General features: G+C 46.3%; 1 protein-coding gene across 3 annotated transcripts in view; it reads left to right on the forward strand.

Annotated features, from left to right (window-relative positions):
• Positions 1-399: 399 nt before the first annotated feature.
• The window catches only part of LOC147636355 (SWI/SNF complex subunit SWI3A-like), a 51,970-nt gene continuing 35,625 nt past the window's right edge, over positions 400-16,744 (forward strand). For 2 of the 3 annotated variants that reach the window (XM_086801794.1, XM_086801795.1), the window contains exons 1-4: positions 401-840; positions 11,832-12,823; positions 12,983-13,158; positions 13,270-13,328. In XM_086801794.1, the coding sequence (XP_086657920.1) occupies positions 603-840; positions 11,832-12,823; positions 12,983-13,158; positions 13,270-13,328 (1,465 nt within the window). In that variant the 5' untranslated portion in view covers positions 401-602. Of the gene's footprint in view, positions 841-11,831; positions 12,824-12,982; positions 13,159-13,269; positions 13,329-16,744 lie in introns of all 3 variants that reach the window. The other variant, XM_086801796.1, reaches the window with a different exon arrangement.

The raw sequence follows: 16,744 nt of genomic DNA on the forward strand, positions 1-16,744 counted from the left end.
TCTCGCCAAATGGCATGCCTCTTTGCAAGTCCCTCCTTTAACATATTGTAGCAACATCCAAGCTCCATCCTTTCCGATGAAACGATCAGAGAATAAGCATGGACCTGTACTTTAAAAAAAATATCCATTGGTTAAGAGAGTTCTCGCATGTGTATACATACACAAACAATGCAAGATGTTTTTTTCAACCAATCAAAACGAAGGTGATGCTCAATAGTAATAGTCTAGATTTAGCATTAAAACTAGACAAATGCCGAGATTATAATAAAATGTATATGCAAAATCTTAATTGGGATTTTAAAATTCAGCCAAGGAAAAAAACTTGGGGCCCGCCCGTCACCATGGGCGGGCGCGCGGGGCGGGTCTTGCATCTTCCAAAAAGGTGAAAATAGAAAAAGAAAAGTATTATTAATTACTCCAAGATCATGGCTATGGTACCTAGACAAGTTAGGGTTTCGGGAGTCTGCAAACAGGGGTAGTTGAACACATTAAGTGTCTTTTCTGGCGCCGTAGCTAGGCTCGTCTCTCAGAAATCTTCATTTTAATGTGCGAGAAAAGCCCTCTCGTTGTGCGCCAGGTAGTCGTTTCTCCAGGTGTAGAGGATGGCGTCTGAAGGGGGAGGTGACGTCAGCCCTAACTCGGACGGCCAAAGGCGCCCCAAATCCGAAGCAGCGGACGGCCCAACTTCGCCCGCGGAATTAGGGTTAGGTTCTGGCGATGGCAGGCAGCAAACTTCTGCGGAAAATCCTTTTTCGCTCGGCCTATCGGCTAAGACCTCCGAATCTCCCAAGCCTCGTGAAGCCCTCAACAGAGAAATGTATCGCATCCCCAGCTATGCAGGTATCTTTTTCTACAAGAACCCTTTTTCTGCCCGGTAGAAGAACTCTTTGTCAGGTTGGAGGGCGTGCGTGTATCTATCTATAATTTATTGAAAAACACCTGCATAGATTCATAGAAAATATCTGCAAACTTTGTGTTACAACTTGCATAAATCTAGGCTAGCCGATCATTTCTAATTGCTATATATATATTTACATATACACATATATATGTGTGTATATATACACATGTATATTATACACACATATATGTGTGTATATTATATGTGCGTTATATACACACATATATGTGTGTATATATATACACACACACGTGTGTGTGCACACGCACACACACACACACACACACACATACACACACACGCACTTGTATATATATAAATATGTTCCAGCCTACTAGCACTTGGTGTAGACATCAGTCCCCTACCATGAGGTGCTAGTCCACATGACCCTTGGTGTAGACTTACGTCCCTTGCCACATGGTGTTATGTCCACACTATGGAGTCTGTCCATATAGAGAATGCCCAACTAGTGACATCACCCTCGTCTTCTAAACAGTGATCACAACTGAAAAGCTTCCAGGTATGCTTCTAAGAGGTGCGATACTCCTAGAAGTGTACCTCATCCATTCATTCAGCACCATGGGTGAATATTCTTGAACTTCACAAGGTTGATTCTTCTTGCAAGCTTACGCTCCTTGTGAAACACAATCTGTTCTGGCTATAACATCTCTTTTAGCTTATCCACTTCAGGTGGATCTTCCATAACCAGCTCTTTAGGCTCCGGTCCCACATATTTGTGGAAGATGCTTACATGAAACATATTGTGTATCCTCCAATGATTCTGCAAAGCCACGTCATTGATCTGCTCAATGACTTTGAATGGTCCATAGTGCTTGGTAGAGAGCTTAGTGTTAGAGGGTAGTGGAAACAGATGCACAAAAGAAGTGAAACGTTGGAAGAGAGAGAGAGAGAGAGAGAGAGAGAGAGAGAGAGAGAGAGAGAGAGAAATGAAATGATATATTAACGTCCTCAGAAGGCCAAAATGACCTATGAGACCAAAAAGTTTACAATAATTGGTGGATTTGATACAATGTCTGTGTAAGAAAAGCTAAAACAACTAAACAACCAACTGAAACTAAAACAACTATGAGGAAAAGTAAGGTACTAGGAGCTCCTAATGGATAACATCCGGGAAGGAAAACTCCAGCAACAAAGGTAAGCATCATATACATCACTATCCAAAGATGTCTCTCATCGGTCGATGGCAGATATCCTCAATGTCCTCCATGGTGAGTACTCTGACTGGACGTCTCCCATGCCGTGCTAGTATGGTCCTGATCCTCTGTTGTAGTCTCCGCCGGTGTCGGGATGGGCATCTCATCTTGGGGCGCTTGGACCGCCCCAGCTCTATAGCCCGATCAATCAGTGTCCTGTATAAAGCCATGATTCCCCAAATCAGCTCTGTGGGCACTCCCATCTCCTGTAGTTTGCGCATCAGTCTGGCTCTCGGTACTATGTCAAAAGCTTTGCGGAAATCCACAAAGCAACAATAAATCCTCCTGCCATATAATCTGCCCTCCTCAATAATAGCTCTGAGTGTCAAGATATGGTCAAGAGTGGAGAAACCTCTCCTGAACCTTGCCTGCCGCCTTGATGCACGTATGCCCTCTCTTTCTGCCCATCTACTCAACTCCTGCTCAAGAATAGATGCATGATGGTACGATAATTCCCAGGAAGCATGGGATCCCCTGACTTGAAGATAGGCACAATCGTGGACATATTCCAAGTCTCAGGAAAACCCTCACACATGGCTCGGTTAAACATCATAGCAATAAGCTCTGCAAGTATATCTCTGGCATGAATAAAGCGCTCTGCTACCAAACCATCATGATCATATGCTCTCCCAGTCCTCATCTTGTCAATAGCTTTCCTTACCATCTCAGCAGTAAAGAAAGCACATGTCTCTGGGCATGGCTCTGGTAGGTCTGGCAGGGGCGGCTGTCCTGGTGCTGTGTACAGGGATGCTGCATACTCACCCCAAATCTCTGTGGAGGTAATGGTTGGTGATGGTGAATGCTCATGGAATAGTCTCCATGCCTCGCCTGAGTCCTGACTCATAAATAACTGATACAAATCCCTCTCTAACTGAGCAAGATAAGCCCTCTTCTTTCATCGCACCAGGCGCCGAAAGGTAATCCGTGACTCTCTATAATCTGATCCTCATCTCTCTGCACTCCTCATCATACCAGCTGGTCTGGGGCATGTTCCCAGATCGTCTCCATGTAGGCTGACTATGGGGATATGCCTCTGATGTTGCAGCATGAAGCGTCTCTATCAATATTTGAGTGAGCTCATCTAATGGCCGTCCCGGCTCCTCGGCACATAAGCGTCTGTATATCTCATCCATGTACACGGTGTCAAGTCTCCCCGTAAAGGTATAACGAGTGTGTGTGGAGACCTGTCCCAATGGAGCGGTGCTAAACTGAAATGTGAGAGTGAAGGACAAGATAGCATGATCCAGTGCTACTCCAACCGGCCTAGTGCCTACCATAAAATCCTGAAAAGAGGGAATGAGACTGGGCTGAGCCATAACATAGTCCACTGTACTAGCACCATGCCGATGTGGAAAGCTAGTGAAACCGCCCGCTGTCGGGAATCTCTGTAGGCCATTCAAGATGGCCAATCCATGTGCAGTCCCCATGTCTATCAAATACCGCCCATACACTATATGTTCCTCATCCTGTGAGAGTCTAGATAGGCCCATATCCCTAACATCAAGCTCCCTCAACATCTCCTCTGAGGTATCATAAAATACTGTCTGGTTATGGGCGGTCCTGGCATTGAAGTCCCCCAGGAGCATGATGTCACCATCCCTGGAGAACTCCCAAATGTCATCATCCAAAATAGAAAAGAGAGACTGCCCGCTAGGTGATGCATACATTGATGTACTAGGAGCAAAATAGCATATAGCAATGTAGAGATATCTGCCCGTCTCTGCCCTCAGTCTAACCCACATGTACCTAGCCTGCTCATCTCTGCGGACTATATGTATCAGTGGCTGCAGCTCCTCTCTAAACAATACTGCCACTCCTCCTGAGCCTCGTCATCTATGCTCTGAACAAGTCTCCTGCCTACAAGCTCTCCCCCATCGGTATCCACTAACATGTGGCTTGTCCAGGAGCCTGATGCATCTCACAGTAGAAGATGATGTCCCTTCCAGTGAAACTATCCTCAAAAGCCCCTACATCAAGGCGTAGAGATCCATTACAATTCCAAGTAGCAACTTTGAGTGTAGTCCCATAGGTCTCGCGCTGTCATGAAGAGCGCCTCTCCATAATCACCACTCTACCATCTCTACCAAAATTGATCAATTAGAATGAGAGAACGCTGATAAATAACTTTAGAAGCTGAATACAACTGCTTGAGGCAAGTGTTGAAATATACAAGTGAATAGGGTGTGTGCGGGAACAAGCCCTTGGCTAGAGGCTGTAAAAGAGAATCTGTAAATGTGAGAAAACCTGTGAAAAATTGATTTGATCAAGTCTACAGTGAGATCCAAGCTCTTCATCAAATCTGCAGGTGACTTTGGTAAAACAGAGATTAAGCATTCAATGTTTGGTCAAATCTTGTGTTTCTTGGCTTAATCCTCTACTAGACTAATTGCTATTGATGGCCTTGAAAGGATTTGAGCTCGTTTGTCTCAGATCTAGGTTTCCCGCATACTCTGTTTTCTGCACACAAAACAGAGGATTAATTTGTTAATCAGTGATTAATCAGTGATTAATCAGTGCTAATCATTGTATTTTGGTACAATTGAGGATTCAAATTAACCATTAGGTATCTGATACAGATCCCTATAACTTCAGATTGTAATTCGGAGATGGTTTGATACTCCAACCATTCCGTACAAATTGGTTACCCTTGATTTAATGTAATTTCTGGTGATTTTATGCTGATAAATCACCAGAAAGATGTCACCAAGCGACTCCTAGATGACAACTGAGCCTGTCTGTAACAAGGAAGCGGAGGTGCTACCCCCCTCTTGAGCATTAGGCAATGCTCCAGACCTATGCTCTGCTGAACGTGAATGAGCCGTAACAAGAGTTGACTCCAACTCAAAGGCATCAAGATAAAGCTGCAAATCCTGAGGTGAATCTGCTAAGTCACCCTCCTCCATCCACTTCGCATCCATCAGTGAACCTCCTCCATCCACTTCGCATCCATCAGTGAACAGCTCTTGAACTTCACAGGATAGCGACGGGAAATTTACCCTGTACCTTTCTTTCCTTATGTGCCAGTATCTGCTCGGGAATAAGAACCTTGTCAAGTTCCTCCACTTCCGTTTGAGCCTCATCTGATACATCCTCAGGCACCCAAAACCTGCTTGCACTCCACCCAAGTGGTAAGCACAAGTCCTCGATGAAGCATAGTAGATCACCATTGCTAAACATAGAAAGAAACTGTCTTCCGAACCCATGAAGCCTCTATGAAGATACGACCGGTGACAAACTGTCGAATGTTTTGCACCATAACACTTCAACTGCTTCTTGTTCCTGGCCGACTACTTCTTGTCCTTAGTGTCTTTTCTCCTTAGCTTCATCTTCAGCTCTTGCTCTTCACCTCATATAGGCAAAGACACACAATCCTGCACTGTGTCCTGCACTTCCTTTTCACTTTCCTCATGTTGAAGCTTTTAATGTGACAACCACGGGCTCGCCTCCTTGAGAAAGTCGACGATGTCCCGGCAACGGAACCTTGAAACTGGCCTGACGGGCGGTGAAACAAACACTTGCACATAAAACACTTCAACACCATTGAGGACCTAGAAAAGAAAAACAAACAAGGGGAGCTAGAGTGCTCCTGCAAACAGCACACGGACACCGATTGGCCCCAAAATGCAGTGGCGCCCCTTGCGGTATTTCTTTAATTGATTTTAAGAGCTTTGATTACAATAAGGCTGGAAACTCAGCCGTCACAGTAGAACCCCTGAAGCCTGCAAAGAACTTGCATCATGGCTTCTTGTCCACTCAGCATCTACAAACAAGTCCAGTCATTGTTCGCATCGAAAGACTCTCTCACATTGAGTCTGCATACAGAAGCTTTCTCCCATGATCAGGGCTGCCACAACCAGCCATAGCCTCTCACACTATGAACAGCATCACACCCTGACACATCCAGTACTTCTGCATCACAACACAGACTCCCAAACTGTCTCTCAAAAGAGAACTCGTATCACAGCACATCATACCATACAGTCGGCACACCTGTACCAACCCTCTCTACCTTCCAAGGGTACTATCCATCTCTGTCATGGATTCCTTGTCCCCTGCCCAATCAGTAGCAAGGCTGTACCAAACATGTGTCCATTCCTGTACCTTCTGCCTGCATGTGACCTATCTCCTGGAGAAACCCAAAAACATGTTTCCTCGAGAAACCTACGACTTGTTTCCACATGAAACATCTGGCAACATAGAGATGCCCATAACTATAGGTCCCTCTGTTCCTTTCTAGCAGGAAGAAAACAATCTGCTCCATGAGCACGCAGCCATGCGAGCTTGCATCACTCCCATGCCAAGAAACACTTTCAATTGACCTGTACTTGCAGCCGGAAACCCAAGCACATAGCTGAATTTGCAGCCAAACAAAAACAGCCCATAAACAGTTCATAAACAGTCTCAAAATATTTTGTTGCAAGGAGGATCAGCACCATGTGCACCTCTGTCCCAATAGCCACCTATGGGTGAGAGGAGCTGTACACTACAATCCAAGATTGCCTTCAAAGAGCTGTGTGTACCTCTGTAGTCCTGGCCACCTGAGAATCCAGGGAAACCAGCCCCTCCTTTCTTCAAAAACACGCCGTCCTCCAAAAAGCACACGCCTGGCCACCTGTGAGATGCACTGCCGCCTATACGATGCGCTGCCTGCACAGTACTCAACCTGTAGCCACCTGTATCAGCTGTCGAGCAGCAGCCGCTGCCTGTACCAGCTGTACGGGATACTGTACTTGACTGTACCTACTGTCGGTACAGGCCTGCAGTTACTGCCTGTACCAGCCGCTAGCCAACCTGCACAGTAGGCGTCTGAACCTGCAGCACCCGTACCCTGGTCGCTAGCTCTGCCTGTACTTCCAGCCGCCAGTTAACATGCAGCCGCCTGTTCCGTACAATACTCAACCGCCTGTTCTGTACGACCAGCAGTTCTATATGGGTACTCTCTACGCAGGTGTGGTTCCCTTCTCATCCACGCAGCCAGCTTGCACGACTCCTCCCCAAAAGCAAGGGAGAGAAGGGAGAGAGACGTGGGCCTCCAAAAGTGGAGGAGCCTCCATATATTGCCTATTGGCCTCCCAAGGTTTTAAAACCTTTTATAACTTTAATTTTTGCCCACCAAAGGTTATAAAACCTTTTTAAATTAAAGTATCTTTGCCCCCTTCACACTTGGGGTTGTCCACACATGGGCTTCCTTTTCAACTCCAATCTGATGCCATTCACGTCCACCATGTCCCCGTGCACACCTGCATACTGTCCAGAGAAAAACACAGGGTCATGACAACTGCAGGCGGGCTATCCTACAGAAGCTACAAGCGCAGCTGAATAGCTCCTTAGGCATGCTTTTTGGAGATTAAAGGGCTGGCTGCTGTGCTGTGCTACAGAACAGAGACACACATGCCTCCTTTCTCTCTCTCTTTAGCTCTTGGAGGACAAGTTGGCTGCTGTGTGGCTGAATATTCAGGCACCTACAGGATCTTCTTCTTCTCTCCTTTGCTTTTGGCAAGAAGCTGATTGTCAGCTGAACTGTTGTTCATAGAAACAGTGTTGGACATAGAAGCGTGGACTGTAGGAGGGAGTACAAGGCTGGGCAGCAAATTCAACTATGTGCTTGGGTTTCCGGCTGCAAGTACAGGTCACTTTATGTGTTCCTTGGCATGGGAGTGGTGCAAGCTCGCATGGCTGCATGCTCATTTAGCATATTGTTTTCTTACTGGAAAGGAACAGAGGGACCTACAGTTATGGGCATCTCTATGTTTCCAGATGTTTCATGAGGAAACAGGTAACTAGATGTATGCCCATTGCCATGGTTGGCATTGTTGTTGAATGGTGCTATGAATGGTTCTATATGAAAACAGGACAGGTTTCAAAGGGAAACAGGACTAAGGGTTTCACGTGGAAACATGTCATAGGTTTCTCAAGGAAACATGTTTATGGTTCTCCAGGAGATAGGTCACATGCAGGCAACGGTCACAGGAATGGACACATGTTTGGTACAGCCTTGCTACTGATTGGACAGGGGACAGGGAATCCATGACAGAGATGGATAGTACCCTTGGAAGGTAGAGAGGGAGTGTACGGGTGTGTCTACTGTATGGTATGCTATGCTGTGATGCGAGTTCTCTTTTGGGAGACAGTTTGGGAGTCTGTGTTGTGATGCAGAAGCACTGGATGTGTCAGGGTGTGATGCTGTTCATAGGGTGAGAGGCTATGGATGGTTGTGGCAGCCTTGATCATGGGAGAAAGCTTTTGTATGCAGACTCAATGTGTGAGAGTCTTTTGATGAGAACAATGGCTGGACTTGTTTGTGGATGCCGTGTGGATATGAAGCCATGATGCAGGGTCTTTGCAGGCTTCAGGAGTTCTACTGTGACGGTTGAGTTTCCAGCCTTATTGTAATCAAAGCTCTCTCTTAATCAATTAAAGAAATACCGCAAGAGGCGCCACTGCATTTTGGGGCCAATCGGTGTCTGTGTACTGTTTGCAGGGGCACTCTAGCTCCCCCTGTTTGTTTTCCTTTTCTTGGTCCTCAAAGGTGTTGAAATGTTTTGTGTGCGAGTGTTTGTTTTTGCACCGCCCTTTGGTTTCATCTGAATACCGAGGCCGGTTTACATGGGATCATTTCAGGCCAGCCTCATAAAGATAGTTCCAGTTGCCTCAAAGGAGCGGCTCCGTGTCACGTGCACACCAGTCAGGTGTACAGTGACATGGCATCATTATGGATTCATTAGCATCATTAGCATCATCAGGACATTATTCAGGTATTTAAGGCATTTATCAGGCATTATTGGGGCAGCCGACTACCTTTATGGTATTTTATTAGTGTTTTATGGGAGATGAGTACTGGCCGACTGCACTAGTGCTGGCCGACCAGCCCTCTCATGGACATATATATAGGCGCCTCTCCATTCAGCTTTAGGCACCTCATCATAGCAGCATTCAGCCATCAGCCAGCACATCAGTGAAGCGCATCAGCCTCTGGGTCATCATGCGTTTCAGCATATCTCCATCAGCATTCAACGCATCTCCATCAGCATATTCAGATTAACGCATCTCCATCAGCCATCATCATCAGCAAAACGCAGCCAGTTCAGCCCAACAGGTCAGCGTTTCATCATCAGGTTAGCATTCAGCTTCTGTTCCAAAGCCTCCCTTCAGTGTTTCCTTCCCAGGAGACAAGGGAAAGAGTGGACAGCAGTTCAGCCCGCATTCTCAGCACATAGTCAGCATATTCAGCAGTACAGATCCATTTGGATCTCATTGTAACCGCATTCATTCATTTAATATAGCTGCACTGCATTGACACAAACTTGTCCATCTCTTTGTATATCTGTTTGTCTCTTAAACATCATTAAGTGCAGTTAAGTATAGACTAAGGTTGTGATTACTACGGTCAAAGCTCTCACATGTCACATTGGTATCAGAGCGTTACAGGGTAACCAGCCTTAGAGCATGTTTAGTCCATCAGTCATTCAGTCAATCATCAGTTTTATCGCTTCCGCACAGTTAAACCCAGTTCTCAAAATTTTGCAAGCCACCCTTAGGGATTTTCCCTTAGGTCTGCATGAGTAACCCATCCATCTGCATTCTTGCACAGCATATAGGGTTGCACATGGTTTGCATAGCAGTCATCTTAGCAGTCATCCTAGCAGTCATCTTAGCAGTCAGTCCTGCATACATGTTACCCATGAACTCTCAGGGAAGAATGACATCCACCATCAAAGGAGCACATAAGTTTTGGATTTCAACTGGCAGCAGGGGGTTTCTCTTCCACAGAAGACGGGAGTTTGCTCCAACATCGCCTCAGGAGGTTCAGAGCTTCAGGTACGACGGAGATGGTAGGTGAAAGGTTTCCAGGAACAGGTCAGGGGCGACTCAGGTATTTGCCATTCAGTTCCCGCAGTGCATAGAGTCTTGGCTCAAGGATTTCACTCCTGCAGACGGCCTCAGTCCCAGCAGAAGACAGAAGGGGGCAGTGGTTCGGAGGAGAAGGATCGCAGACGAGTCGAAGGTTGCCAGGTATCCACCCAGCAACAGTTTAGCAGCGGGGAATGTCACGTGCACACCAGTCAGGTGTACAGTGACATGGCATCATTATGGATTCATTAGCATCATTAGCATCATCAGGACATTATTCAGGTATTTAAGGCATTTATCAGGCATTATTGGGGCAGCCGACTACCTTTATGGTATTTTATTAGTGTTTTATGGGAGATGAGTACTGGCCGACTGCACTAGTGCTGGCCGACCAGCCCTCTCATGGACATATATATAGGCGCCTCTCCATTCAGCTTTAGGCACCTCATCATAGCAGCATTCAGCCATCAGCCAGCACATCAGTGAAGCGCATCAGCCTCTGGGTCATCATGCGTTTCAGCATATCTCCATCAGCATTCAACGCATCTCCATCAGCATATTCAGATTAACGCATCTCCATCAGCCATCATCATCAGCAAAACGCAGCCAGTTCAGCCCAACAGGTCAGCGTTTCATCATCAGGTTAGCATTCAGCTTCTGTTCCAAAGCCTCCCTTCAGTGTTTCCTTCCCAGGAGACAAGGGAAAGAGTGGACAGCAGTTCAGCCCGCATTCTCAGCACATAGTCAGCATATTCAGCAGTACAGATCCATTTGGATCTCATTGTAACCGCATTCATTCATTTAATATAGCTGCACTGCATTGACACAAACTTGTCCATCTCTTTGTATATCTGTTTGTCTCTTAAACATCATTAAGTGCAGTTAAGTATAGACTAAGGTTGTGATTACTACGGTCAAAGCTCTCACATGTCACACTCCGGCAGCCTTTGGTCTAGAATCCCCTGATCTGTTTACGGGACTAGCCAGGTTTCTTGGAGATTGGATTGCACACAGGCAGTTACCCCTAGAGGAGCACGAGTGAGGCCTGACAGGGATCTGGGGTCGAGATAGGCTCAGCATCGACATTGACTCAGCTTTCCCTTAGACTTGGGTGTCATCATCAGAGATAGGGACGAAATGCGAGTTCTCCACAGTGAGCATCTTTTGAGACTCATTTGGGGATGGATTCTTTGAGATCCTGAGGTACATGCAGATCCACATGCCACATGCTATGGGCTTTGCGATTGGTCAGCTCAGAGTATCCTTTGAGTAGAGCCAAGAACATCCCACCTGAGGAGCGGATATGCAGGGTATGCAGCCATACTTGTGTCCCAGAGGAGTCCTAAGTGGGCAGGCCTACTCCATCCCACGTGCCAGGTGCCCCTGATGGAGATCATTGACGATCTCCACCACACAGAGACAAATCCATGAGATTCTTCGGCGACATGACATGCCCTCACCATAGCCATATCTGCCATCACGAGGCTTATAGAGTCATGTTTCAGTTTTCAGTTTTGACGTTCTTTTTTAGTTTCTCCTTGGCACTATTTCTCTCTCCACATACACCCGCCCACCCACAATGTAGGTGTGTGGGTGTGCATGCATGCATGTATGTGTTCTTTATTAACTAAAAAGAAAGAACTTGTTGACATTGTCGAGGGAAATTATGTTTCAAAACTTGCCTCATTTTTTAAAAAAGTAAAGGAAGAAAAGCTGCAATTTTGTAGTGAAACCTGCATTTATTTCTGAAAGTTTTTGGAAGCTAGGTCCCATTTGTGCATTTTCTGTAAACCAGTATTTGCAGGGCTACTCTGACGGGAGTTTATCAGGGCCAGTGCTGAATTAAACTGCACTCGATTGTGCAGGTTGGTTTTCTTGGGGAAAAATTCATACAATCGAGCGTCGTGCCCTAGCTGAATTTTTTGATGGGCGCTCTCTTTCAAAGACTCCCAAGGTGTACAAAGAGTACCGCGAATTCATTATCAACAAATATAGAGACAATACTCGGAGGGTTCTCACATTTACTGAAGTGAGAAAAATGCTGGTAGGTGATGTGAACCTCATAAGAAAGGTTTTTGATTTTTTGGAGTACTGGGGCTTAATCAACCACCACATTGTGCCTGAAAACAAGCTGCAGCAGGCAACAGCTGCTGCAGAGAAGGGCCCGATCAACTTTCATTCTGGTTCATCTGACATTAAGCAGCAGGAGACAGTGGCAGAGAGTACTGTTAACACAAGGTCGGAGGCCATACCACCAGGTGTACGGATAGTGTATCCAGAATCTGTGTTGGGTCCCTCTCAGGTAGGAAAGCCAGCAGCAGCATTGACTGACAGGTCTGTAGGTATTCTTCAGTCTATGAACTTACCCTCACACAGGGATATGTTTGGTCGACCTTCCACCACCACTGTGCCGACCGAAGCTGTGGGTGAGTCCCAGAGCTTGGCTAAATCTGGTGATTCTCAAGCTGGTCATGATGATTGGACCATGCACGAAGTCCTCCGCCTGCTTGAAGCTATTGCAAAATATGGGGAAGATTGGAACCGTGTGGCAAATCATGTGGCGACAAAGTCAAAAGCTGAGTGTATAATGCATTTTATCAAACTTCCTTTTGGAGATCAGTTCGTTAGTGAAGTTGGTGCCACCCCTCCAAATCTAACCAACAATGCCCAGAACATGGCAGATGTTAGCCAGAAGAGTAGGGAACTTGAGCACAAGGATAGTCATGCCAGGATTGCCCTAGCAGAGCCGAATGGCTGCAACGAGAATCTCAAATCAGTGGAGGTGGCAGACGAACCACCTTTAAAGAGAAATCGAATAACGCCACTGGCTGATTCCAGCAATCCAATCCTTGCTCAGGTTAGCATGATTCATGAACGTACATGGGTGACTTGACCGGAACATGCATTGTGGATTCAGGAGGCATTAGTACCTGTTCTATTTTGTAAGGCTTACTGCACTTCTTCCATGGTTTGGTGATGCCTTGCTTGGACACTCAACTCACATGTTTATGGGTAGGTAGCCTTTTTGTCCGCCATGGTGGGACCACGTGTTGCAGCCGCAGCAGCACAAGCAGCTGTGGCTGCTCTTGCAGAGGAGGATCCTGTATCCTCTCAAATTTTGGCCTCAAGTAATCAGAATGCTCATGCTGGCCACAAAGACCTTGTGCCAATAAGTGCTTCTCAGGCTACAAGGTTGATATGTTGTGCCTTTAGTTGGATTTTTAAATACTGATGCCAAAAGTGTGGTGTGTACTTGAGGCTGAGTGATTGTGTTTCTGTCTAACCTTCTGAATTTTGAAGCAGCAAAGACAGCATCAAAGCGGAGCATGGAGAGGATGAGGATACCTTACTAGGTAAAGGAGGTAAGAGCATTTTCCTCCTGTCTCGTCTTTCATTATTTTCGTCAATGTCTTGAACATATGACTGTTGTTTGGGTGAAAGAGCTGTAGTACTGTGCATACCTGAATGGGAGCCTCTCTATAATTTGACCAACTGGAAGCATGTGCATGACCAGCCCATCAAATCAGTCCATGAACTTGCAAAATTTGCATTGGAAGCTTGCATGGCAGAGAGATCCCCATGTGAGGCAACAGAAATTGCGGCCACATATGGTCTCCTCGACAATGCATCTGCCACAACATTCTTCTGTCCTAGAGTGTGCACAATGCATTTGCCACATATGGTCTGTTGGACAATGCATCTGTCACAACTTTCTTCTTTCCTAGAGTGTGCACAATATGAAAATGAAACATAGAGAGGAAGTTTGCCTTCCTCATATGCTTCTTAGAAAGTTTGGTTTGTGTGAGAAAGTATCTTAGACTTTGGTGATCTGTCTTCACCGTAAAATCAACCCCAAGAAGATAATGTTTCCAAATGGTTAAGGCATGAATTACAACCAATAACTCTTTCTCATAGATGTCCAAAGAAAGCACGACATCATGCAAACGATGGCTCTCATAAGCCACGGCATGTCTAACCTGTAATCGGTACGAGTCGGGTAAACCAGCTACGAAAAACCCCAAAAGAGTAGTGGGATCCATCTTTGTAGCTTTCATCTGCAAGTCACGAAACTTCTGGAGGTAGACCTCATAAGTGAGGTGCTGCGAGGTCATGGTCAAAGCTGAAAACCGGGCAACAACATCGTAATCATCCTCTTTCTTGAGGAATTCTTTCTTGAAGATATCTTCAAATTGTGCCCAAGTCGTTGGCTTAGGGTTGAGTTCCTTCCACCAAAGTAAAGCTTTGCCGGACAGGAAACCTGCTGCTAATTGTATCTTCTTTCCGTTATCATATGGATAAAACTGAAAGTGAACTTGCCACTTATGTAGCCACGTGTCCACGATCTCCTTGGTTCGTTGCTTTTGCTCGCCCCCGAATGGTTCCGGAGTAATATTGGGGCCTGAAGCTGAAGCCAAGGTATCCATACCCGAGAAAGTAGAGAGGGTAGTGGTCAATAGAGCGATGGAGTTCTGCAAAGCTTGCATCTGGGCTGCGATTTGTGCCTGACGTTCCGTCGAAGAAGCTTCGAGAGCTACTTTGAACTCTTGGAAATTTGATTTTGACACAAAATCGTCAAAAAGATCGGCATCAGTTCCTTCCGTAGCCGGCAAGCCTTCGCGTTCCACGAGGGGCTCCAACTCTGATTCTTGGGTCGACATCGTGAAGAGGGTACGTGGAGAGAAAATTCGATCTTTGCACAACAAAAGTGCGAGTGAACTCGAGAGCTTGAGAGCTTGAAAACTTGAGAACTTGAGAGATGTGTGGCAAGAAGCCCACTTCAGGGGGTTTATAAAGGTTTCCCAAAAGCCAAAAATCTCCAAAAGCTAGGCTTAGCTTTTGCTTTGCTTTTGTGTTTTTTTTTCTCTTGAATAAATAAATAAATATAAATATAAAAAATATATATATATATATATATGGATATATATATATTCTCTTTTCTTAAAAAAAAATAAAACACCTTAGAAACCTTAGAGAGGGGGGTTCTTTTAAAATTTAAAAATTTTAAACTCCCCAAAAAAACAAAAAACGAAAGCATTAAAAAAAACGAATGCTTTCCTTGTGTTTTTTTTCGCTTCCCTCCTGGATTAGCCCGACGGTCAGCTGTCGGCGCTATCTTTTCCTCCCGGCGGATGCTGACGTTAGCTGTGGTGCAGCCGTCGCCTGTACCTTCGCTCGAGCGCCTGTGCCAACTTGTCCGCCAGCGTGCGCCTTGCCAGCCTGCTGTGCGTGGGCTGGGTGCCTGCTGCTGTGCGTGGCCTAGCCTGGCCGGTGCGCTAGGCTGCGTAGGCCTGGCTGCCTGGCTACGCAGGCCTGGCCGGCGTGGGGTGGCTGCGCAAGCCGCCTGGCTTGGCAGGCTTGGCCGCCCGACTGCCTACAGGCCTAGTCCGCCTGGTGACGCACCCGCCTACCTGCAACGTACCTGCCTGCCTGCCACGTCAACAGAACCCGGCCAGCAACCCACTCGCCAGCTCTTCTCTCGCTCTCTCTCTCATGCGCCAAAAAAACAACGAAAAACAAACATGCGTTTTTTTTCTGTTTCTCTCCCTGCAAGTTATGCGACTGCACAACAAAACTTCTCTTCCTTGCAAAAGCAATCAACCCTACTTAACTACCATCTCCCATCATCAACATGGGTTTCTTTGATGAAGGAAAACACATACTAAACTGAAAACTGCAGTATGCACAGAAAAAACAGCAAGCTTTTTTAACACATACCGTTCTTCGACCTCATCTTCTCTACCTACCGACTTGCTCGTTAACGAGGTATGCTCTGATACCACTGTCACTTCCCCACGGATCCCCTCGTGATCGATCTTGGTTCTAAACTCGAATCTTGCAAACAAACGAACAAACAAACAAGCAAGGGGGTGCAGGCCTGACTCACCTCCCAACCATGACAGCCGTGGGCAAGCCCACAGTCTTGGCTGTCCCCACCGAGCCACGAGCTGAGCTAACTAGGTTGACGTACCGACCAATCTCCTCCTCGCGACGTCCCATACCGCCACGAAGCTGCCCTCGCGGGCCTCGAGACTGCTGCCGGCCTCGGCTGCACAAAGCAGGTGCACGTCTGCACTAGATCCAGGCTCCCAGACCATAGAGCTCTCACAAACTCGCGAGACTCTCTATAATACAATAACTAACCTTGGCCACCCTTTTATAGGCTCTTGACCGGTCATCGGGCGTCCACACTTGGGTGCCCGCCCGTCCATACTTGGGTGCCCGCCCGTTAGTATTTCCCTAACTCAGCTCGTCAATCAGCCTGCCTAGTTCCAAGCTTCCCCAAGTCTTGAAACTAGTCTTGCATGCGTATAGCACACGGTAGATACACATTGTGCACATGACACTTAGCCTGCCATGTGGCGGGATACTTTGGATAGATCAGGATATTTTGATAGATGGAGATACTTTGGATATCCAAGGTGAGTTGGGGTTACATGAGCTAAAATATCTCACATGAGCTAAAATTTCTCCAAGTAATTCTCCAAAATGAGCCTCTCCAAGGATATGTAGATGGTGTGTAGAGGCTTAGTGAATCCTCATGGATGTTTCTAGAGACGGTGGGTTTCTCCACAAAAGAAAATCTTAAGATAATACCAAGCTTTGATATTTTGTTTCTTTATTACAAAAAAGGGAAGGTAGACCTTGCATGCCTTATTCCATAAATGGAAGGTTGGAAATTGTTGATGAAGCGGAGACCACCTTTGAATATCTCTTTTGGAGCCTTGTATCCTTGTAGCAAAGTGCGCATCCTCACGTGCCTTTATTGGCTTACATATTT

The sequence above is a fragment of the Cibotium barometz genome, chromosome 8 (assembly GCF_041138505.1).
Source record: "Cibotium barometz isolate CiBa-2024 chromosome 8, ASM4113850v1, whole genome shotgun sequence".
In the NCBI taxonomy this organism is placed as follows: domain Eukaryota; kingdom Viridiplantae; phylum Streptophyta; class Polypodiopsida; order Cyatheales; family Cibotiaceae; genus Cibotium; species Cibotium barometz.